Source organism: Actinia tenebrosa, unplaced genomic scaffold (genome assembly GCF_029948245.1).
Source record: "Actinia tenebrosa isolate PJP-AT-01 unplaced genomic scaffold, QUT_ActTen_1.0 PGA_scaffold7__59_contigs__length_16204524, whole genome shotgun sequence".
Taxonomy (NCBI): Eukaryota; Metazoa; Cnidaria; class Anthozoa; order Actiniaria; family Actiniidae; genus Actinia; species Actinia tenebrosa.
In genome coordinates, this window is record NW_028292584.1 from 2,923,613 (window position 1) to 2,949,581 (window position 25,969).

The 25,969-nt window shown below is 35.7% G+C and overlaps 1 protein-coding gene across 1 annotated transcript in view; it reads right to left on the reverse strand.

Moving 5' to 3' along the window:
* LOC116306897 (uncharacterized) overlaps positions 1–25,903 on the reverse strand; it is a 57,459-nt gene extending 31,556 nt beyond the window's left edge. The window contains exons 1-8 of the mRNA XM_089040275.1: positions 25,745–25,903; positions 23,130–23,237; positions 17,915–17,957; positions 7,724–8,071; positions 7,081–7,221; positions 5,936–6,016; positions 4,946–5,046; positions 3,208–3,409 (exon numbers count right to left, since the gene is read on the reverse strand). Coding sequence (XP_088896401.1) covers positions 3,208–3,409; positions 4,946–5,046; positions 5,936–6,016; positions 7,081–7,221; positions 7,724–8,071; positions 17,915–17,957; positions 23,130–23,237; positions 25,745–25,903 — 1,183 coding nt within the window. The remainder of the gene's footprint in view (positions 1–3,207; positions 3,410–4,945; positions 5,047–5,935; positions 6,017–7,080; positions 7,222–7,723; positions 8,072–17,914; positions 17,958–23,129; positions 23,238–25,744) is intronic.
* Positions 25,904–25,969: the final 66 nt, after the last annotated feature.

The following is a 25,969-nucleotide window of genomic DNA, read 5'->3' on the forward strand; positions in this document are numbered from 1 at the left end:
CAGGAAAAATGTAAAAAAGCAATGAATAATTTTACTACGGAATTTCGTCGACCCTCGACCCCATATCAGATGAGAGACTGAATTTTAGTGAAAAAATATTTAAGTTTTAATGGCTTGGTAAATAATGTTCCTAGGTCAAGAATAAACTGTCTAACTCATTGACAAGACCCAGTCAATTTACCGCGCCTCACATCAAAGTCACGAAAAGCCTTTTAAATGTTGAGTTTAATTAAATAGATATTTCCTGAAAACCAATAAATTCGATAGGAATATTTTATGCCAGCGTAAACTGAGACACGAGAAACATAAACTGGGATTTGATTGCAACTGCATGCTAATCGACGGCAAACCACTTTTGTGTGTGTGTTGACACTAGAAATTGCTTCAGGAAGCTTGGATAAAAGCTTCAATCGTTTGTGGGCAAGATGCATGACACACTCGAAAACTGCGGGGCGACTGACTCTGATTAAACGCTAATTCACACACAACGATTTCTGCGTTTCTTCAATTTACTCATTCCTTACTCTGCTAACCACATTTTCGATGACTGGCCCAGAGTGCTTTTCTGATAAGAACATAATAAAAGAAAGATGTTAAGAAGCTGAGATAAAATTCAAGACACGAAGATTACAAGACCTTTAGCTTGGAAACAGCTTGCAAAAGATTAAAGATGTTAAGAAAATTTCGCGTAGGAATCGTATCACAACCTAAAAAATTTCGAAAAATTTAATGACAGACTTAAAATAAAATCCATAAAAACTATCGAATGGATTGTTGTTTCTTTGTGAGCAATAGTTGTTGTCTCCTGCAATTGAAAACATTTTGGAAAAATTCTATGACTTGACCAGAGGGATGCGCTTCACAGTCGGAGTCGCTAATCCGTAAGCAATTTTCGTACAGGGATACATCTTTTGGTTTTAAAGTTGTGAGAAAAACATTTGATTTCTCTCTTCAAAAGCATTTTTATAAACTAATTGGGAAAATGGAGCTAAAAACAAAATCGAGTCTTAATACGTCTTTTTATAACAACGCGAATAGAAAAATCAAAAACTAGTTGTGAGAATGACTGACCAGAACGTCGGCTGTTCTTTTGGATAACTTACGGCTCATCTCCGAAGTCTTCATAGTTGTGACCAATCCCAGGTCACTTAAAATCACCAAAATAAGCACATAAACTTGACGCGTTGAAATCTCCATTGAAGTGACTCTGGACCAAGATGAACTGTACTTTACATCAACGATTTGATTCCCCAGGAATTTACTCGGATTTATGTTATCTTAAGTGCGTATTCTTGAGCTGAGAAAGGTCAAAATGGACTCCGAAGAATTCAGGAAGAGATTTGTTCTCCTTTCATGGTGTCGCGCACTTTCGTCGAGTTTTGACTTAGGAAATCAGCTCAGCTCAATCATAAATTGAAGATTGAGTATTGAGGTCGAGAAACGTCGTCTTCAGATGCACTAAATTACACCGATGGTATACGATATCGTTTATGATATCAAGAAATAGTTTTACGACGGGGCGTCGCGCTTCTCTCGCCCGCAGCTACAAACCACGAGATATTTTGATTCATTGCGGTAAAAATGCCGTCACTTGGTTATCAAGTCAATCAATGCCTTCGTTCTTACTGTGGACACAGAGTGTACTTTTGTCAGATGTCTGTAAATGTGAACTAGGGATAAAAAGATTGGGATCAAAAACCATCGACTCGTGATCTGTGACGAGATGGGCCTCTGATATTAAGTGGATATATTGCATGTCCTTGACAGATGGCCTATTAACTGCCATGTTTTCTCGACCAGCTTTAATGAAATATAGAACGAGCTGAAAGCTGTTTGATTTAATGAGTGAAGTCTTGTTAAGTGGCTGGATGGAGAGGGAATGACAACGGGTTTATCAAAAACAGCTTAATTGGTAATGATGTGTAATGCGCTAAGGACTTGAAGAAATATTTAAAGAACAAGTGACCTGACGGATTATTGCAGACAACGAATCGACAATAAATTAGTTTACCGTCTGTATGAAGGACTTTAGATAAACAGATTTGATTTGTGATAACATTAATACACATACCAGATTTAAATGTACATCCTAAGGTAATACCCGCTTAATAGAGGGTGTGCACTTTATACAGGGTGTGCACTTTATCCAGGGTGTCCGCTTTGTAGAGGGTGTCCAAATTATACAGGGTGCCTGCTCAATAAAGGTTGTCTGCTTTATACAGGGTCTCCAGTTTTTAGAGGGTGTCCAATTTATACAGAGTGCCTGCTTAATAAAGATTGTTTACCTTATACAGGGTGTCCAGTTTTTAGAGAGTGGCCAATTTACACAGAGTACCCGGTCTGTGGACGGTGTCCGCTTTGTTCAGGGCGTTCAATTTATACAGGGCGTCCGCTTAATGTAGGTCGTCTACTTTCTATAAGATGTCCACCTTTTACAGGGTGTCCGCTTATAGAGATGTTTGTTAGTAATAGGGTATTCGCTTATTGCATGTCGTCTGCTTGATACAGGTTTAGAGATGATAATCTCATTGCATAGTTCCCACCCTCCCTCTCTAAAATTAGCCTCTCCGAAGTTGTGGGGAAAACTGGTAATAGGTAGACGCGCGCTGCATCATGGGGCTTTTTAGGGTCCGCCATTTGTCTTTTTCGTGCTACAGGTTTTCATTTTCAAATTGAGTCACATTTACTTTGGTTTTCGGTCTGTATTTCATGAATTTATAACATAACTAAGATATAACGCGCGCTCTGATTGGCTCTGCACCTATGAAGAAAAAAATGTATGGAGCACGCTGATGACGTCAAATTGGTGAAAATCTTTAGAGAATCGGTTATTTGATTAGATAGAAATAACCACTTTTTATCATGTAAAGTTGTTCTTTATGTTAAAAGAGCAATGGTCAGTTTTTCTAGCAGTGCGTAAATCTATTTATGGTGCACGCAGATAGCTGGGAGAGCACTCTGGTAGCTAGTGTTGCACTCGGCTTGGCCTCGAGCAACTCTTACGCTACCATCGTGCTCTCCCAACTATACGCGTGCACCATAAATAGATTTACGCACGCTAAGCACTGACCATTGCTTAATTAATTGCTTAGCTTGCCGACATATTAAAAAAAAAGTGTTTCCATGATTCAGTCTCATGATACAGCGCGTGTTGTACTTGTTACCAGTTTTTCCGCAGAACCTCGTAAATGCCAATAATGAGCTTACCTCCTTGAAAGACCACGCCCGCTTCTCCATTATCAATGCCTTTGCCTCCATGCACATGCAACTGTTTTATGGTATTGTTATCAAAAGTAGAAAAGACCTGAATAACGCCACCTCCCCCGCCATCACCACAGTAGTGTTTGGAAGTACTAAAGCCACTGTTGCCACCTTTGGCAGATAGGAGACTGTCATTTGTGAAGACAACCTGAAGATAAAAAAGTAATACTCGGTTTCGAGTTTTCTGTTGCTCAGGGCTAGTCTCCATGGACCATTTTCGAATTACTCATATACAGCTGTGTTCCTTGATCACTGACTCGTTTATACAGAGATAATCTCAGTCATTTCAGTGTCCAAATATTCACAAATACCAGCGGTAAAGTAAAAAACGCACAAATTCAACAATACCAACACTTTCCACGGACTTTCACAGAGAATTTGAAGCTGGAATATTTTGTGTTGAATTTGTGTTTTGTATTCAAGTGCCCCAGTAAAGGTTTGTAGAATGGACACTTCTCAAACGTATCGTGGATGGATGCGAGCTTATGTGGAAACACAAAAGAAATCCCACTTTTTCTCGATGGCATTTGTAGAATTTCTTTTGTATTTTCATGTTAGCCTCGCATTCAAGATAATCTTGAGAAGGGTGTATTTTTAAGTGTTTGTATTGTTGAAGTTGTGAATATTTAACTTTACAGTTAACTTTACTCTACCTCTACCGTATTTGTGAATATTCTGAACCTGAGACTATCCCTGAGTAGATGAGTCTGTAATCAAGGAACACAGCGGTACGAAAAACTTTATATTGCCATATATTTCATTATGACGTCACATAAAAACAGGATTTTGTTTTTACGCTAGGAATCATGGTCGTGGGGGGGGGGGGGGGGGGGGGTGCAAAACAGCAACAACACAAAAAAAAAAACTTAAAAAAGAACTTAAGGAAAAGACAATAGTAGTCACCAAATACCTTATACACTCAATTGAAGAATCGTTGTCGGGTTCAGAAACAAAGAACATAAAAGCTGAGACCGAAATGGCACATGGGAAATGACATAATTATATTATAATTTATTCATTTGTGCCATCCATGCAGTCGGTCTAGAATGCCAAACATGTATTAAAAACAGTGGATGATGCCACGGGTCGCCGGTCACAGCATGCATCTAATTAACGTACTTCCCATGTGCCATTTCGGTCTCAGCTTCTATGTTCTATGTTTCTGAACCCGATAACGATTCTTCAATTGAGTGTATATAGACCCCTTGCATAAGACGTCAAAGCAGCTCAATGTACTGAGAATTGAAAACCTATTGTTTTGCCCTCCTAATTGAGCTGCATTCCGACGTGCTGCAAGGGGTCTATTTTAGGATAAATATCTGCTTATAAAACCAGACATATCAGAGCTACCAACTGAACGGTGAACGCTGGGCGCAAAGCATGATTGGACGAAATGACCGGCCCTTAGCATTCTTGGAGCTTTAAAAAACGAAGCTCAGCAACGTCCCCTGTGATTGGTTAGGTTTAGGGGCGGTGTTGGGGAAAGGTCATTGTTTTCTATTGTTCTACACATGTGTGCCCTCCAATAGGATCACATCTTGCAAATTCGTGAAGGACGACCCGCATCTTTCATCAATCTGTCCCCCTTAAAAACAAACTGTGATGTCATAGAAAAATAGGGCAATTCAAACAAACGAATAAGTTGCCTTTTAAAATCCTGGATACACGTAACAGAAAATCTTACCGTGTTTGCTTTGAGCCGAATGAGTCCCCCTGAACTTCCACCAGCACAATGCTCCTCCGATGTATTTTTAGAACTGAATCCATTGGCGCTGATAGAAGCATCTAAGCAACAAGAGATGACACTTACGTTAGTGTAAGTGTCGTTACCCAAAGCTTAGGGGAGAAAGGTTTTAGGTGACTTATATACGCTTTGCGTGACAACACTAACAGCGACTGCAAAGGAGAAAGATTAGTGGGCTTCTTGTGATCTATATTTATTTGATTTTAAGATGTTTCTTAAGCTAAAATGTACACAAAACTTCTTTACATGGAAGTCGTTTTGAATATGATCAGTAAAATATAAATATATAATCCTAAAAACTAAGTTGAAAAATTTTAGAAACAAAGAAATGATTTAAATAACAAAGAGAAAAATCCTACTGAGCACTGGAAGAGAGAGGGAGGATGAAGTAGGGTGAATATAAAGGGAAGCTTAAGGGACCTGTCATTATAGCGCAGCGCACTGATTCTAAAAATAGCTTAAATATTCGGACAAACATTGCATTTTGTTTAACCGCTACGAGGATTATGCGAACCGATTTTATTATTTTTACTTAAAGTTACAATAATAACCCATGTAAACTAAGATCAACTGCGATCGGCTGTGAAAATTATCTGCTGAAAGTAAACTTGTAAGTTTGTTTGTCTGAATGTCGCCTTTGTCTTCGTTTTTATGACGTCACGGTTGCGCTGCGCTATTCAGAGCCTAGCGGAGTCGAATCATTTTGCGCAACATCATCATTAATATTAACTGACCCCCCCCCCCCTCGAAAAGAACTATATTCTTTATGATCCCCCCTTACTAAAGGATGCTAGTGATCCCAGCTTTGTTGCCTGATTTCCCCTACAGTTCTTTAAAGAGAATGTAATCCCTCTTATTCCCCCTTCCCCCCACCCCTGGCGATAAATAATGACCGGAAAACGATAGCAACAGCTAGATTACTTAACCTACCAATTTTTAATGTTCCATTCTCCGCAATTATTTCGATGGCTCCTCCACCAGAACCGGCCTTGCTTTCGAAGAGAACCGTACCTTAAAGCGACGCGGAAAAAGAAAGATTGCAGTAAGCAGGGGAAACACAGAGCACTAAACAATAAAACTAGTTGGCTTATTACGTTTTGTGGAGGAGGATAACCGGAGAACCCCGACTGGAGAACCCCGGGCGGAGAACTCGGAGAAAATCCTCGAATCAAGAAAGAATTGTAACAAGCTCTAGTCACATTATTGTCGTACCCAAAGCCTTCTCAGCTTTCTAACGAAAAATCTCTGGTAACGCACAACACGACCGTTAATATGATTGGTTTAATTCTTTTGCATAATCATCTGTTTCCGGTTCGCTGATTTTACAGTCAACGGTTGAAATTTGACTACTTTACCGTACACATTAGAGGGTCTCGCTAAATTGCTTATTTTTCGGAATGTTAATCACAGACAAATAAACCGTTCCATAAACAATGTATAAAGAAGCTTAACTGTTTTTCTTTTGAAAAAAAAAAGACGCTTTGAATTTATACCGGAAGTCAGAATATTCTGACGAGATAGAATTTTTTTGTGTGTTACCAGAGCCTTCTATTTTTTGGTGAGAAGGGTCTGGGTACGAGAATGTAGTTACATGTGATGTGATGCCGAGTCTGGGAACCGAACCTGAGAACCCAAAGATGAGTGGCGTGTGTACTACCTCTACACTATCCTTAACTTCTCCAGAAACATGTCTAATACATCTATGCTTATATACAGCTATTTCAAAAAAAGGTTGGTGAAGATTTTGTTGCATGTTGCCTTTGGATATAATAGATTTCAAGCTTAGTAATCAACATGCTAGATAAGGCATGCAACGTACAATGAAAAACTTCACCAACGTTTTTTTGAAATAGAAGTATTAGTCACCTAAGAGAGTGGTGGTGCTATTGTTTTTGTTGAAATAGAAGTATTAGTCACCTATGAGAGTGGTGGTGCTATTGTTTTTGTTGAAATAGAAGTATTAGTCACCTATAAGAGTGGTGGTGCTATTGCTTTTGTTGACTTGATGTATAATGTGCATGTTCGAGGGTTGGGAAGTAAAGAGAATGACCACAAAACAGACGCGCTCTACTCACTTGTGCTTCCACCCAGTAGATAATTAACATCATGATAGTCCCAGCTGTAGTACCGTGATGTATTAAAGTCTTGGTAGTATCCTCCACCTCTACCACCATGGCCACCACCATGGTAGCTGTACGCTGCACCAGGTCCCGCTCCTTTAAGATAGTCATTAACATGATTATAAAGAGAACAGGTCCATAGTAATGAATTGGTCGTATCAGAGAGGTTGCGTGGAGAAGATGGTCGTAATAGAGAGGTGTCAATTATGTCACTGGACTAATTTAACGATACGGCGACTATCTTGGATCGCAAGGCATTATGGGATGTTCAGGGGGGAGCAAATAAAGCTTTGTTACAGAAATGATGTCGATTGATATTAACAGCTTACCGAAAGAAAATACAATAAAAGATGAATTGAGAGGACATATAGATGACAAGGACTCGGACAAGGACTTAAAACCGTAGGCCCCGTCTGTCTTCACTATATAACCCTGTATAAGGCGGACGTAAAAGATCCACTGAAGACGCTGGTGACGACCTTCTTCAGTGCTTCTTTGTTTTGTTTTGCCCCCTGGTAAGATGGCCGCCGTATCGTCAAAGTAGAGTCCATTACATGGTAGTACATATCCCTGTTCCATGTTCCTTAGCTTCACTTACCTAAGACGCAACAGGAATTACTTTTTCTTACAAATCCTCCTCGCAAGAACACACTCGTGTCATCATCCTTTACTTCTTGTCCACTCACGTCAAGGCTAGTTCTAATTGTTAAATCTCCTGTGGTACTTATTGACAACGAGTTGTTACCCGTAACTACAACCGTATTACCATTTTCAAAAATGTTTTTGTTAGACTCTGGTATGTTAAATACCGCAACTTCATGATCCCACGATTCTCCGTTTGGTCCCTTGAATGTTTTGTTCTGTATGTTTCCACTTATTAATACACTGCTTGTATTGGATATTGTCGGCGGATTGTTTGTGTTGATTGTATAAGTTGTACAAAAAGCTGAGAGGTAAAGAAGAAAATATTTCAATAATTCAGTAAGTTGAATTTATATCGGATTTGGGCATTATATGTATATTTGGGAGATTTGGGCAAGAGAGAGTGGAGAGAAAAGGATGAAGGACGAGGGGAAGGAGAAGGAGAAGGAGAAGGAGAAAGAGAAAAACTAAAAAAGGAAGGGGAAGAAAAAGAAGCAAAGAAAATAAAAATAAAATAAAATAAATAGATAAATAAATGAATAAATAAATAAATAAATAAATAAAATACAAGCGCATATCGTTTCAGACTTCAACGGAAAAGACTTTCATACATTTAATCCCATATGTTTTCATCCATAAAGCAGAAAGTTGCTCAAATCATATTAACATCCTGTCAGTGTAAAGAGAAGCGGATCATCTTTAGGCAATCGACGGGAACTAACTTCTATTTACTTTGGGTATTTGATTTAATACATAAAATTCATTAAGAAGACCAACCACTGGATTTTTAGGATAAACAGTGAAAACGAGCCTTGACATTGCGTTACCATAACAACACTGATAACAATAGAATCAATTAAAATAGATCATCCGAAAGTCACTTGATCCTATTTTTAGTATTTTCAACATTTAAGTGTCCTCTTTGGCGGCTAGTTTTGATCCCTAACGACGGAAATCGTTGGTAAATTATCAAAATAGTGGTTAACAAAAGATGTTTAGTTTTACAACCTTCCTGAAAAACATATTTATTTATTATTGATATTCTTTATTATTTTTAATCAAATAATGCTGAACGAAATAAATGGCTTTGTTTAGTAAAACTGGGTTAAATATTTCCAATTAAACAAACGGAAGCGTTTTCATTTAGATTTTATTTAATTAGAAGTGGGGTGTTAATGCAGAAAGGATGCATTTGTATTGTCATTTAGGACAAATGAAAACTAATAAAGAAAATCGAGGAAAATTAAAAATGAGGGAAAAAATAATTTTATCAAATTTCAAGACAAATAAGGAAAAGAATGCAAAAATCAAAATCTTTTGTTGCTAAATATATAAATGTTGTAAATACGATTAATTACAAGGACTTAACGCAGAAAAGATCTAATTCAATTTCCATTTAAACACAAATAAAATAACTAATGAAGAAAAGCAGAGAAAAGTTAAGTTTCTCAAATGGTATTTCTTGTCGATGCCTAAGTTTTAAAAAAATCAATTTTCGGCAATATTCGTAAAAATTCAATACTTCCCATCGGAATAACAAGAAAAAACTTCAAGCAGTGATTATTAGACTCTTAAAGATTATTCCAGTAAAGTTTCGGCCGAGTTTGCGTCCAAGTATAGCACTTCATTAGGAAATGGAATATATTCTACTCGGTAAATGAAAACGTGAGAGGGTTGAAAGTTAAATTTGATGGAATTGATTGTGGAATACTCAGCAAACTGAAAAACGCAAATTCAAAAACAGCCCCACAATGCACTTCAATTCCAACTCGACTCACAGCTTATATGACAAAAGACCACAGCAAGACATATATCATTCTAAAAAAAAGCCAGTAATAAACAGTTATTATCAGATTAATTCTACCTTCCATGCTTGATTAATCTACATCAAAACAGTCGGAACCGTTGAAGTAAAACCTAAAAGAAATTCCGCTGAAGTTATGAGGATAATAACGATACTTAATCTGATTGTGTAATGAAATCCATTAAAATGACTGGGATGATGATGCCGCCCTTTACAATAAAGCATTTTTGCTATTAGGTCTTTAGAATAAAAAGCGTAAGCTATAGTTTTAATTACGATGTCTGGAAATAAAGTTCAAAGTAATATAGGTATTTTCCCGTCAGATTAATTAATTTATTAATTGATGGTTAACAGTATCTTTAACTGAAAATCAAAAGAGAACGTTAACATTTTTAGAGTTTTACTAGAGAATTTTCTAGAGTGGTTTTATTAAGTAAAGTCCAAGAAAAGAAAAGAAAAAAAAAAAAAAAAAAAAAGAAAAGAAAAAGAAAACTAATATCGGAACTTTTCTTATGAACGTATACGTACTGAAGATGGCTACGCATGGCTAGGCATACGTCGAGACACGTTTTTTAAAAATGTGGTTATGATTCTGGAAATAAAAGAAAAGAAAAGAAAGATAACTTTTACGCTAATTATTTATCCATCTTAGGAAACGTGCAACGAATCTTGTATTGACGTAGCTTGATAAATATATTTAATGAATGACTCATTATATTTGTCTTCTAGCATGACTCAGAGAAGATTTTTTAATCTTATCATGACTCTCAACTGGCTTCCCATTTCAACCACTGGCAAGCGTACGTTTTCTCGCGTTCTAATTGGTTAAAATCGACGTCCATTTGACTGTCACGTTAACGACTCTATACTTTTCCGACTCATAGGAAATCTCCTTTAATTATTAAAGATAAACTTATCAGCCACCTAACAAATTCAAGGATATCAGTTCAAAACACAGCTTTTATTCGACTTCCGCAAACGGTCAGTTATTTTCACTAATCTTATATTAACCCCTTATTTCCCTTTTTATATTAACTTACCAATATTAAGATATATATTATGGCACGTTTCATTGGTAATAAATAGTCACAAAGACGTCATATAACGTCAAAGAACTATTATTAGTTGATGGATTAAGGTTCTAATATTCATTGACGGCTATTCGGTTCTCTATTGAACACTAATATATGTTTTTCTATGAGTCTTTGGAGGTCAATATCGTTACAGCAACTCTAAATTTTAATTAGAAATTAAGGTTATATTACAGCTTGGTTTAAATGTTTGGGAAGGCAAGCTACTCCCTTGCTGAAAATTAATTTATTAGTTTTATCGCGTTCGGTAATATCGCTCAAGCCCTTCAGATAGAGAAAAAAATACTACTTAAGAGAATAACATGCGGAATGAGATAAATGCAACCTGCTGAGCATTCATGATTTTGTTAAATATTATCTCCATATCAATAATTATAATAATAATCATAAAATATTAATGATATATTAATGTGGGATTTGCAGGTTTCCAACAGATAGAGAAAGAAATACAAGACGGTCTAGACCACTTAAGGAAGTTCCTGTTAATGGACCATGATTTTTAATGAAATATTAATGATGAGTAATGTTAGCATACATCCAGACGCACTGCAAATATTATCTATCACTTTTCTATCATGTTTTTGAGGTTTCTATCGATGTGCCTCTCTCTCTCTTAAGGTTATGTGCCTCAACACATGCGTAAAAACGCCCTCTCTGACGCCAACTCCGTGTGAAATGTCTTCACTAGCACCTGTTACACAGAGCAATAATGACTCATGTAAGCATACATCCAGTCACCAGACGCACTGCAAATCTTATTTGTCACTTTTCTATCATGTTTTTGAGGTTTCTATCGATGTGCCTCTCTCTCTCTCAAGGTTACGTGGCTCAACACATGCGTAAATACGCCCTCTCTGACGCTAACTCCGTGTACAATGTCTTCACTAGCACCTGTTACACAGAGCAATAATGATTAATGTAAGCATACATGCAGTCACCAGACGCACTGCAAATCTTATTTGTCACTTTTCTATCATGTTTTTGAGGTTTCTATCGATGTGCCTCTCTCTCTCTCAAGGTTACGTGCTTCAACACATGCGTAAATATATCTAGCTTACGCCAACTCCGTGTACAATGTCTTCACTAGCACCTGTTACACAGAGCAATAATGATTAATGTAAGCATACATGCAGTCACCAGACGCACTGCAAATCTTATTTGTCACTTTTCTATCATGTTTTTGAGGTTTCTATCGATGTGCCTCTCTCTCTCTTAAGGTTACGTGCCTCAACACATGCGTAAATACGCCCTCTCTGACGCCAATTCCGTGTACAATGTCTTCACTAGCACCTGTTACACAGAGCAGCACTGAGTCTGCGTATGATACAATTAGTTCGTGGGTACGCGTAAACAAGGTCAAAGTTGACAGCTATAAGACCAAAGAGATAAGAGAAAACCTTTACGATATTTTGAGCCTATTAAACTAATAGCCAATATTTATGAAATATTAAGACTGCACTAATATAATAATAATAATAATAATAATAATAATAATCTATTAAATTTCTATAGCGCTATATACATTAACTCTATAGCGCTTAACAACTAGGGGGAAAAAATATACAAATAAAATTTCAGTATAAAAAAAACTAAGAAGGTAAAAAATTATAAACTGTATTAATAGCATATTCAATATAAAAAAACTATAATATGAAAAATTATAAACTAAAACTATTATATGAAAAATTATAAACTATATTAATAGCATATTATATAAAAAACGTTAAGTCCATTTGTAAAACTTAACATATGCAACAATCACTAAAGATTTAAGATTTAACAGAAATGTTTTTAAGAGTTTTTTTGATGATGATATTATCATATATATCGAGGATATTACATGATCGCGCTGAGATACAGATTTTATCTTCGAGTGTTGAGATGATATCTTACGAGTGCCTAGGGCAGTGAACGAGTAGGTAGGTATAAATAACATTCTGCCGTATACGCGTGATCTAAGAAATGACCTATCTAGTCATTATACGTCCTTATGTCATATTAATTGCATGATTATCAAGTTCTGAATGATTTATTGTTTGCGTCGCTTCATGTGCTGGAAGCAATATAGTATGAATAGAAAAAACACCTAAAATCATTAAAAACACCAATGCGAAGCTAAGAATAGAATCCTTGTGAAAACCGCAAGAAACTTGGCGCAATTAACGCACGTCTTGTTTCCAAAAAAAATATTGTCACAAGTTTTAGTAGTGGAGAAAGTATTTCGGAGAAAGTTCTAAGTAAAAAGTATACTTTGTTTAGAATGCCATTCTTTTCTCTTTTCATTTCATTTTTTTATTATTTTTTTGAAAAAGGTTTTCCTTTTCGTTTCTCTTTCCTAATTTACCGACCCTTCTATTTTATTTCTTCTCCTACCTTTTTTCTTACTTTTTATCCTATATTCTTATAATTTCTTCCTCATTTTTTTCTTTTTCTAATCTTTCCTAATTTACCGACCCTTCTATTTTATTTCTTCTCCTACCTTTTTTCTTACTTTTTATCCTATATTCTTATAATTTCTTCCTCATTTTTTTCTTTTTCTAACCTTTCCTAATTTACCGACCCTTCTATTTTGTTGTTTCTCCTAATGTTTTTCTTGCTTTTTATCCTATATTCTTATAATTTCTTCCTCATTTTTTTCTTTTTCTAATCTTTCCTAATTTACCGACCCTTCTATTTTGTTGTTTCTCCTAATGTTTTTCTTACTTTTTATCCTATATTCTTATAATTTCTTCCTCATTTTTTCTTTTTTTCTTTCATCCTTTTTTGTCATTCTAATCTAAGTCAACCAGGTGTTTTCCTTAATTCTCTTGTGTAGTCTATCGTCCCCCATAATGACGCCTTAATTCATTAGAAAAGTAATGGCTCTGCATGATCACCCTCGACCATGTCAAGATAACACTCATACCTGGAACAGACAAACGACTGGGCTTGTTTCCAAAATATATTTTCGAAAAAGAGGTTTCCAACGAGACACGAACAAAGCTAAAGACAGCATGAAAGATCATGAGTGACAGGCCTAAAATACATTACCTTTCTTATTAAAAATAGACGTCAAGATTTCGCAAAATAATCAAAAGACATTTAGATTACTTTACCTTTATTTTATTAGCAAACCAAAAATATTTCTAAAGTTTTGAGGAGCGTAAGACGTCCAAACTGGCAGCCTTAAGTGTAACAGCTGGTTGAACAAGTCTGTTGACGCTGAAGTCTTGGCAAACTAGACAATATGTCGTCTGTTTTCACATACACTTGTGAAGCTATTTCAACGTTATTAAAGCGGTTTAACTCGGAGAAGCTATTTCTATGTTATGGCAACTCGTATTGTGTATGTACATGTTGTAATTGGCTGAAATATAGGGAGCCCGTTAGGTGTAACGATATACCGCATGCTGTACGTCTCGAGAGTGTTACAATGGAAAGCCAGTTAACTGTAGCTGTTAAAACATATTTTATCATTTACATGTTGTAAATAACTATAATGAGAAGCCAGTAAAAATTTAAAGCATATCATATCATGTACATGTTGTCAAGTCCCCACAACGAGAAGCCAGTTAACTGTTAGAACATATCTTATCGTGTATATTTTTAAAGTCACTATAATATGAAGCCAGTTAACTGCTAGAACAATATCGCACGTATCCTTTACATGTTCTAAGTCGCTATATTGAGAAGCCAGTTAACTGTTAGAACATATACATATATATATATATATATATATACTATGTTCTAACGGTTATATCTTATCATGCACATGTTGCAAATCGCTATAATAGGAAGCCAGTTAACTGTTAGAATATACTGTATTGTGTAAATGTTAGAAGTCGCTATAATGGGAAGCCAGTTAACTGTTAGAACATACTGTATCGTGTAAATGTTGTAAGTCGCTATAATGGGAAGCCAGTTAACTTTTAGAACATACCATATCGTGCATATGTTGTAAGTCGCTATAATGGGAAGCCAATTGACCGTTATAATGGCAGGAAGCCAGTTAAGTGTTACAAAAAAAATCGTGTGACAGCTCATAATTGGAAACTGACCAATTCAGTGTACAGGAAAACCAAATTGCATTGATATTCTAAATTGGTACAAGGAAGGCAATTCATCATTTATTACTGCATCTCTTATTTTTGTAAGTCGGTTCAATGAAAAGCAGTTTCAGTGTTCTCGAATCGTCGGCGGCCGGATTGTATGTGGCTTTTGTCGTTATTAAAAAAAAGCATTACAGGTGTAATTCGTCTTATTGGGAAGCCATTTCAATGTCATGACCTCCCAAGTTCTGCACGCGCTTGTAACACGGTCATAGATATAATGGGAAGCCAGTTTAATTTTTCGTAATATCGTACCGTGTACTGACGTACTGTAAGTCACTATTATCCATTTACAGACAGCCTAAAGGCATATTCTGCAAATGAGTTTTTCAAACTTCCACACAAAAATGGGCAAATATAGAAAAATTGATATAAAAAGTAACTATTAATTTCCCAAGAATCCTGTAAACTGCAAGACGTCATTGGCGCGCAAGCACAAAAATGATAATGCGAGCTCACTAGCTTTGCATGGCCGAAACTACTCGAGTACATGAAATCGCTTCTGCGATAAAAATAACCTTAGCGCTTCCATGGCAACGACTGCTGGTGTCAATTTAGTCGCGAATCAATGTAGAATTTCGAAAGCTCACTCCAACTATGAGAAAAATATCAAGAAGTTGAAGCGATATTCAATTTGAACAAACTAATATTCACTTCTTGTTTTTGTTTGGGTGTCAGCGTTTTAAAATATATTCTTTTAATGCGTTAATATCGAAACGTTTCGTTTTTGCGGAAGGATATTTAGGGTGATATTTTGCTTCGCGGGTTTCTCGACTCAACTTTTAGGATTATTTTTGGAACCACGCAAAAGGACATAATTAAGCATTTCGCTTCAACACTGTATGTTCAACCTCTAAATTATCGCTTTGATCTGTTTTTTTTCCTTCCGAGTTACAGGCAGGACGCATACTGTGAAAAGTATTCACCTTTACAGTACTTATTCCATTCAATCTTTTTTAATGGTATGGTTTTAAGTAAGTCAAAGATGACGGCCTAGTGTGCCTGGTTGTTGCAGCTGCTCGAATTCTTGAGTCAACTGTGTAAACAACTGCTGACTATTTTAAATCATTTTTCTTTCCCAAGCCTCCTTGTAATGCGTAAACTTTTATTTGAAGTAAACTGGAGGCTGAATGGATTTTTATTTCAAATTGAAATGTTCGTCGGCAAAGGAACCAAAGAGGATTAAAATAGTATAATTATATCGTTGGCCGCCCATTACCCTCTGTAGGAACGAAAAAACATAAAACCATTAAAGAGCTTAAATGCGTTCTTCATTTTTTTTTTTTTTTTTTTTTTTTAATTGATTCTTTACTTCGCAGACGTTTTATTTGCTTTGCCATGGTTGCCTAGTAACCACGACTACAACATGATGAATGAGGCAGATATTTTATTACTAGTTTCTGGCAGGGATGGTTTAAAGCCGATTAAATGCAAAAAACTATCGTTACGTTTAACAACTCGTACGTCCATCACACAACAACAATGAAAACAGAACCCTTTACATATCAGTCGTTTTTATTTTCTCCTGTAATGATTCTTGTCAAGATAGTTTATCAAGTTCATATTTTATAAATTTAATCGAAATTGAATAAATTTCAGAATTTTTATTTGTTTTGAACGAATTCGAAGAAAAATATACAGCCTCCAATGTTCATAGACTTCCGATTTCATTTACTACAACACAGGCAGGGCGAAAATCGAAAAATATACAAACTTATTTAAGTATAAAGACAGAAAAAGCCAATTGTTGGTCTCAGTATTTTCCTTTATTCTTTTTATTTGAACTTCAATGCCCCTTCTTTTCTTTCGATAGATTTTTTTTTACATATGAATGAAAGTCAAGGCATTTTATAAGTCAAGAACGGAAAGAAATATAATAAAAACATTCAGATGAAACGGCTAGTATAAAACAGCGAAAACAAGGGAAAATAGTCTCTTCGCAAAACCTAACGCACTTAACTCAAATTCGAACAGTGCCGGTGCATTAGCTGTGTCCTGACCGATTATTTCAGAGGTTGTTTCATGATCAGTTATAGGTAAAAATTTGAAGTAAAAAATAACAGTCCAAATCTATAATCCAAAACTTCCAATTTGTTTACCAAATACAGAGTAAAACTCTAATACATAAATATTCTAGTGCTTTAGATTATAAAACAGATGAATGTGTTTATAAGTTTATTAATATAAACGGAGAGGTTTAATAAAAATAAAAGACAAAATTGGCAAATATAACCAGTTGTCGGTAGACTGCTTCTCAAAACTGTCGCTCGCTGCACCAACGTTGACAAGCGTCTCAAAAGAGGATTGTAATACAAAGAAGCAAATAAATACATTGATAAAAAACTGGCTTAAGGCGAAAAAAACTCGTATTCGTTGCGAATGTTGACGGTGACGGCGTGCAAAACGCTGAACAACTAGATAGCACAGCACGTAATCGCTTTGAAAATAACAGTGTTTGGAAGATTCAAATTAGAAGAGAGTAACCAACTAAAGGTTGCAAAAAAACTTTACTCTGAAGATAAGGATGATTAGCTACCTTACACTGTCTTTAATTATTATTTTTTTACTCAATTAAAACAACTTCATTTTTCTTACCGACAAACTTTCTTCGTGAATAAAGATAACATCACTCGAATAGAGTGAAGAGGAAGAAGGATGACATCCTCTTTTTTACGGAAAATAGATACTCTTTGGATTGTAAATAAAAGTATAGAAAAAAGAAGAAGTTGTAAGTGGAAAAGTTAAATGGTAATCAACACAGCAGAAGAGCTGTGAACTAGACACCAACGGTTTGCGACAAATCCGCATTACCGTTCAACGTTTCGCGGACCGTAAAACATTTCTTAAAGTTAAATCAAACGGAGATTTTAAGCTAACCGAATAACAAGATATATTTGGTGCTAATAAGAACCGAATATTTTTTTGTTGATACATTATTTTGAAGAAATATTAGTTTTTAGTGAATGATTCGCGGGGGATGAGATTGGAAAAAAAACATAAAATTAAAGTCGCAACTGGTGTATTATTTACATTATACATGGCGTAACGTGAATTATGAATGAAGATCGATTTTTCTGGGATAGCCTTTTAATATTATATAATATCTAGGAGTAACTGAATTTAGCCAAACTACCAAACAAAGTTTACATTAACTATCTTCTTACCTTTTTGTACGCTTTCCAGTAGAAGAAGACTTCCAAAAACGACCTGGTAAAAGATTACAAAGAATAACTGAAATATAGCGGGAACTTACAAATAATATCCTTTGAATTAAATGACAGAGTAATCGAAAACCAAGCGAAGGAAAGAGAAAATACTAACCAAGATTTTTTTATAATGAAGGGTTTGCATTTTAAATTTCGTAGCAGGAGAAAAAGCCATTTCAATGTCGTTGATGAAGTTGCGAAATTTTCATCACGCTATCGGTTCAGTTATCTTGGTTGACTGAATGCTTTCCCCTCGGGCCCGAAGGGCTGCTAAGTTGACCGTTTCGTCACAACTCGCCTCTCAAAAAGTAAATTGACGCAAGAAAATGATTGGAGAATGACAGCTGCCTCGGCAAAGTTAAATAACACAAATCTACAGAGCACTTTAATTATCCAGCTATTATGCAGATAGCAAAAAGCGATCAGTTTTATAAGAAATCCCCTTTGAAGTGAGCAATAAAATTAGCGTAGTTTTATCTTTTCAGAAAAGAATACATTAGGAAATTGAGATAACACACCAAATCATTCGATGCTGACAGGAATATATTTTTGGGTTTTCTTTCTTCAAAGGAAAGACTCAGTGTTCATCTAAAGGTTCCGGTTTGCGCTAAAATCAAGCGCACGAACATCCGATGCAGAGTTTTTTCGACAGCATTATGAACTGGATTAAAGTAAATTTTAAGAGAGAAAAAGTTAAAAATAAACATATTTTGTCAAATTTATCACTGAGTCATTAATATATTATTTTTTCGACATTCATTTGTAGTCATGTTGTTGGCAAACTGAGAATCCGGCATTAAAGCGCGCGCTAGGGAGAGTTTTTGTGAGGAAAGACAGTGCCGACATATTGACTTGCAGTCTATCAGTTACCGGTTTAAATCAATTCACGTACTTATTTGAGGTGGGACAATGTCCTTTTCCCCCTCTCACAGTGACTTTCAGAAAAAAGACTTCGTCAATTTACCGTCTTTATTCGACAGATGAATGCACAGTTTTTTTCCCGGTGTGACTTTTGCTATTTTTTCTAGTGCTATTTTCTATCTTATCTTTCTTGCACTGGTCTTTCCTTTTCTCTATCATTAAACAGATCTCTTGATCATTTTCTCACTAGTTCGTTCATTCAAATATTAGTATTTTTATCTAAAACAAATATCACAATAATAATAATAGTTTTCTTTCTTGAAAAAAAAAAAAACCAACAACAGTTCTTTATCAAAATCTTTAGACTTACTATATTACACAACCTTCAAAAATGACCTAAGAATAGAGGAGAAAGACGTTAAGACTATCTAAAACATAATAACATGTTGCAGTGAGTGCATAAGAAACTTCATTTTATTGGCTAAAGAAGTACCCGGATTTAATGTTCATAATTTGCAAAAGTGCGTGCAATTTGCTCAAATGTTGACTTTTCAAAGTTGCTGTTTGAAAATAATTTAATCTACATGATTGTTGAGGGAAAAGTTTTGAAAAATATTTTGAAAAAATTCTATCGAATATTAATGATGGGTTACTGTAAGACAATCTATAAATCAAAAGGAGACATTTCGGCTATGAAAGCTAGTTTTTCTACTGGTCCAATATGGAATTTCATCTTCATCATAGCCGTCACTTGTCTGATTCCTATTATATTTCTGACACTTGATTTGTTTTTGATATTGCTTGGAAGAGGAAATGTTGTTATGTTGGTTTGTTCTTCAGTGGCGACTTGAAAGCCTTGTCAAAGTCTTGTCTTACCAGAAAATAAATATTGTCAATAATTGGGGGCTTTTAAAAGATGCTGTTCGTATGATACTTGATAGCTTGTATACTTTTTAAAAATTCAAACATGTATCTGCATTTATAAATAAATGATTGAAAATCAGGAGAGTGGGGAGGGACTTCATCGTGGCAAGTCATTGCATCTACCCTCCCTATCTTAGACGAGAAACTGAAGTAATTTTTTTTTCACCCCCCCCCCCCCCCCCCCCCCCCCCCCCATTCCCCGGAACTTGTCATGTCTTCTTCATCCGGCTCTAATCAGTGTTATGGTCAATTTTTGAGAGACAACCATATCTTAAAAATGCTAATTTTATTTCATATTTTCTCATACGAGCAATTGCAAATCGTTGGCAATATTTAATAGGCTAATAATTTTTACCCTTCCCACCAGAATTCTTCATTTTATTTATCATACCACCCAGTTTTTCCTGCGGTTCTGAAGCGCAAGGTGGGGGAGGGGTACATGAAGCAGATTAAATGAAATGGACAGATGGACAAACGAATTGAATGGATGGACTCAGATAAATCCTTCATCAACTGGGCCCGGTTGCACCAAGCCTGGATAGCGCTATCCGGCGGATAAATCCTTATCCAGTGGATACGTCGATGCTGTTATCCAAAAAATAATAATCCACTGGATAAGATTTATCCGTTGGATAGCGCTTTCCAGACTTCCTACACCAGACCCTAGTTGACTATTTATCCGTTCCGTGGGTAGCGCTTGAGTAATCACACTGAGGATACTCATCATATTCTTCATATTGGTATTATGTTCTAAGCAAATATCATGCATTTCCTTTATCCTCCTAGACTCAAATTTCTTTCCTGTTTCTCACCGCTTTTACAGTAAAAATTCTTCGTCATTACTCAGAAAGAGAGCACGCGCTTGAAACAAAATCTTCCGCTTCCGAAAATCGCTGCAATCGGTGTTTACAAGATTAGAAGCCTTATCTTATGATGTATTTAGTAACGGTATCGCAGAATTAGAAAACGTAGTGGGTAGAGGGGGGTAGGCCGCGACCTCAATTTTTAGTATTGATGGTTTTCGAGGCGGCCATGTTGGAGGAACTTAACAAAAGAATTGACAATTAATTCTTTTTTTTTATATCCTCCAACATGGCCGCCGTGTCTTTTGTTATTTAATTCTCTTGGGAATGGTTGAAAACCATCAATAGTTCCCTTGAATTGATTTTCTAGAGCCACAATTGTTCTGGGGGACCAAACAATATAGTGTGTGCAACCATGTGCCTCAAAATATCTTGAGATATGAATAACAATGAAACCGCCGCCATGCTGGTTGATCTAACAAGAAAAGCTAATGAGGAATGCTTTGTTATCGTCAACCAACATGGCTGCTATGACACTAGAGAAAAACGTTTGCGCATGCGTACATTTTAGCATGTTTTCTACGGAATTTTGAAGAGTTTGAGTGAGAAAATAAATGTTTGTTTCCTCCAAGTATACAAAAAAGTTCGAGAGTATACTTTTGTCAGACCAAGATACTGTATTAACAAACACAATATGAAAGAATTAGCCTTAAGTTTCAAGCATGGACACTAAGTTTTGGCATTTTGTGAAGTCCGATTTATCAGGCATGTTTGAAAGCCAAATTTACATATGTTTTGTACTAAATTGCATACGGATTCAGAGCATGCGCAGACGTTTTTCACTCGTGTCGGCTGCTATGACATAACATGCGCATGCTCTATAGGCCGTCTTTTCTTATACAAAAAAATCGGCCATTGTTATGTCCCCCAGAACGATTCCTCTCGGGACTCGGTGCAAGGGGTCTATTCATGTATATCAGTCTAAACCTTAAATGGACAGAAAAGAAGTCCATTTGATTCAACATAAAATAGTCTATCTATAATCCATAATGCACGCCAAGCAATTAAATATGACTTTTGTAATTTAGATCTAAAAGTTTAGATTAGGAGCCAGGGATTTAACGAACTTGTTATCAGGGCACATTAGTTGGTTAAAATGAGCTTTTAAAGCTTTGAACGACGGATAACTCGAATTATATCTCACTTGAAATGAGAGTAATAAAATAATCAATAGGAAAATAAAAGGGAAAGCGAAAAAACTAAGTGAGTGAATAGATGACCACAGGAGTAAAATTGGAACTTGGAGCAATAGAATAGAGAGCTATAATTTCATTAAAGATAGAAATGAATGCATTAGAAATGGAAATGAAACGATACAAATGACCAAAGAAATGGTAATGATGAAATGGGACTAGAGAATTAATAGAAAGAGAGAGCAACAAAATAATTAAAAGGAATATTAATTTCAAAATATACGAAATTATGACAATGGTATTGTAAAACAAAACATAACTCTCCAAAATAGCTCAATGGCATAATATTCAAGTATTCGCTTTAGCACATATTAAAAGAAAAACAAAAAAAGAAAAAAGAAGAAAAAGTAAAATTAGGGAGAGTATTTTTTCACTTTTTTAGACCCAAAACCTATCAAATAGAAACCCTTATAAACGTTGTTGGCTAACGACAGGGCTTGTCAATTCTTTAATTTATCAGAGACAACCCGCTGGACCCTCAATATATAGAACTTTCTAGAGTCGTGACAATTTAGACGTTGATTTAAAAAAAGAGAGGCAGCTGCCTCTTTTGGTCAAATTTCTCGCTCAGAAAATCCGATTAGAGCTCGAATATTCATTAAGAATGCTAGAAATACTAGTACAAAATTAAATACTTTTTCCCCAAAATGCCATTCTTTGACTTATTTGTTCTAATTTCTGCCAGGAAGTGTCTGACATCTTTTAATAACAACGTTATGACTGGAGGATCTAATATTCGCAGTGTATGAGAAAAAAAGCCAATCACCTTAAGCCATAATTAAAGTTATGGAGTGGCTCTTTTGAAATATGTCTTAATTAAAATACATAATCTATCAACATCCTGAAGCTTTTACTGGATCTTTGGAGTACGAAGAGTTCTTTTGTAGCTTCTTACATACAATGATATCTGTATTTATCGACGATATGGCAAAATGAAACCGATCGAACCTCTGTTAACCGACCAATCTTTGGAGTACGAAGAGTTCTTTTGTAGCCTCTTACATACGATGATACCTGTATTAATCGATCATATGGCAAAATTAAACCGATCAAACCTCTGTTAGCTGACAAATCTTTGTAGCCTATTACATACGATGATACCTGTATTAATCGACCATATGGCAAAATGAAACGATCGAACGTGTCACTTATCTAACCAATCTTTGAAATATATACCATTTTATACTAAAGTCATTAAATCACTCAGCCTTGAATAGTCCTTATTGGCATGGCGTTTTTCAAAATTTCCTAAAAATTCACTGACACCCTTCGCTGTTCAATATTAACAAAAGGATTTTTCCAACCTAACAAACCCTGTATTACTCGACCTACCTTGAATAAATCGACCACACCACACCAAATCCTACAGACGACCAATACTACTGATTGAAGTGATCTTGACTGTTTCCTCTTTGAGTCCTCGCCATCAAGGTTGTTGTTCTAGACCTGTATTACATTTAGACATATAGAATTAGTCCACTCATGCTTTTATTCTTACCGCGTAGCATCGAGAATATCTATTAAGATTAAAATGTGGGAACCGATGATAAGTGCAATATGTTGTTTACAATGTAGCACGCGCACTCACATGTGAGTAGAATTAGTTAAGTATCTCTCTCTTGCTTTGAGGGTTTTTATCCAGGTTCGCTGGTTTTCCCCCGCCACAAAACCTAACACGCTAAATTTTACATCTAAGAATTATTTTTCTTCTGAAACAGCGTCTGGGCCAGTGATGTAAGTCAGGGCATGGCTAACTCACAGATCGAACCCTGAAACGACCTCTGGGCTGATCTAAGTCAGGGCATGGCTTACTCACAGATCAAACCCTGAAACAACCTCTGGGCTGATCTAAGTCAGGGCATGACTAACTCACAGATCGAACCCTGAAACAACCTCTGGGCTGATCTAAGTCAGGGCATGGCTTACTCACAGATCAAACCCTGAAACAACCTCTTGGCTGATCTAAGTCAGGGCATGGCTAGCTCACAGATAGAACCCTGAAACAACCTCTTGGCTGATCTAAGTCAGGGCATGGCTAACTCACAGATCAAACCCTAAAATAACCTCTTGGCTGACCTAAGTCAGGGCATGGCTAACTCACAGAAGGTGCTAAGTTTAAGCAAAAGCCAAACTTGTTATTAAAATCTTAAATGGTTCTATTGTTCCTCTCTGTTCTTTCTTTCTTTTACTCCTTCTTTATGAAGAGAGGCTCTTAGACCTCCATTTCATGCACAGAAACCATTAAATCAATCTAATGTATCCACTCAGCTATTCATCATTACCCAAAGCATTGAGTAAGATCTTAACACTTTCATCAAGTACTTTCTTTCCTTTATATACACTTAACTTCTCGATATAATTAGTTATTCAGTAAGAACAGCTTTCGTTCGAGTACCATTCTATTCTGAATCTAGACTGGAAATGTGTTCTACATTTTATAATCAAGTATTCTCACTTATATACTTAATATTTTGAACTTAAAAGAAGAAGAAGAAAAACAGTACACCACACCCCTCCCCCCCTCGGCACTAGTATAATAAATTTTGCGAGCTCCTTGTTCTTTGTGAAAAACTAGAGAGCGGCTTTCTTAGTTGGATCTCAGATGTCAGGGCCCGAACCTAACCTTTTAGCCCACTATAGCAACTATTTGAATTTCTTAAAGATTTGAATTGTTTCATCTTGCAATTTTTTTACGAAAAACTTCTCTTGGTCAAATAAAGGAAACATTTACTTGCCAATGTTTGCTAGTAGAATTTTTTCTAAAAGCAAAGTCAAGAAAAATACTAGCACTTTGATAGTTATAAATAATTTTTCGAGCCCTGAATCTTCAGTTTATAACAAAGTAAACTAGAAAAAAATTTTTTTCCGCTATTTCTTTGAGTTTAGCTTTATGCCATGGGTGTCTAAAAATATTTGTGCGACTTGAGGGGGAGAGGGAATGAAAACAAACTGATTTAAAAAATCCCCTACCCCTCCCGCCCGGGGGTATATGCAAGATAAACGCAGTCTAGGTTACTGAGTAGGCATAACAACATTCATGGGTACTTTACTGAAGCTTACGTTATGATCAATACGTTTTATAATCAATATCGATCAATATAAGGCTCACATTTCGATGGAGATACGCAAAAAGTTTTTTAAGGAGCTTTTAAGATCTTGATGGCTTTTGTGAAGTTGAATTGCAGTTTTCATTTCATAAAAATGAAAACTCTAATGGTTCATTTCAAACCCTTAATTAAGTAAATAACATTTTTACATTTATTTCGTTTAGTGTCATTTATAATCCGCTTTTTGTCTTTGCCCACTGTGGTTACCACAGATAGAAACTAGATACCAATTTGAATATTAAAGCAACAACAACAACAATAGTAATAAATAATAATAATAGGTAATAAAAAAATAAAATAAGAAAATAATAATAATAATAATAATAATAATAATAATAGTAATAATAATAATAGGTTAGGTTAGGTTAGGTTAGGTTAGGTTAGGTTAGGTTAGGTTAGGTTAGGTTAGGTTAGGTTAGGTTAGGTTAGGTTAGGTTAGGTTAGGTTAGGTTAGGTTAGGTTAGGTCAATAAAGAACACTGAAGAAGCAGGAAAAGAAGAACAAGATTAAGAAAGTAGAATTAAGAATAACAAGAAGAGAAAGACCAAGAAGAAGGGGGAAAAATGCCAATAGAAGATTAATAGTTTTATTATAATCTCATGTTAAAACTATTGAAAGCCGAGAAAAAGAAAGTTAAGACATCTTGATAACAAAGGCGATTTAATGAAAAAGATACCAGTTCCTTTCAGATATTGATTAATGTCTGGTCAATATAAAGATGGACGTTTGAAGTTCCGCCAGCTTCTGGCTAGTCTGTGGGCATTGAACTTTCGGGAATTTTCATGTATATTTTGTCGTGCGCAGCCGTTAAACAAAGAAATGATAATGGTAAAACATTACGTCGATGCCAAGGAGATCTAAGGAGATTGATTGCTCACGACTTCTTTCTTTTAGCAGCTTTTGGCTTTTGGATAATCTGCGAGAAATGAGCTTTCTGAAATTTTCACGTTCATCTTGTCGTGCGCAACCGTTAAACACAGAATGGATAATGTAAGACATTTTGCTAATGCCAAGGAGATCTAAGGAGATCTTAATTCGCACGACTTCTTTCTTTTGAAATCTGCC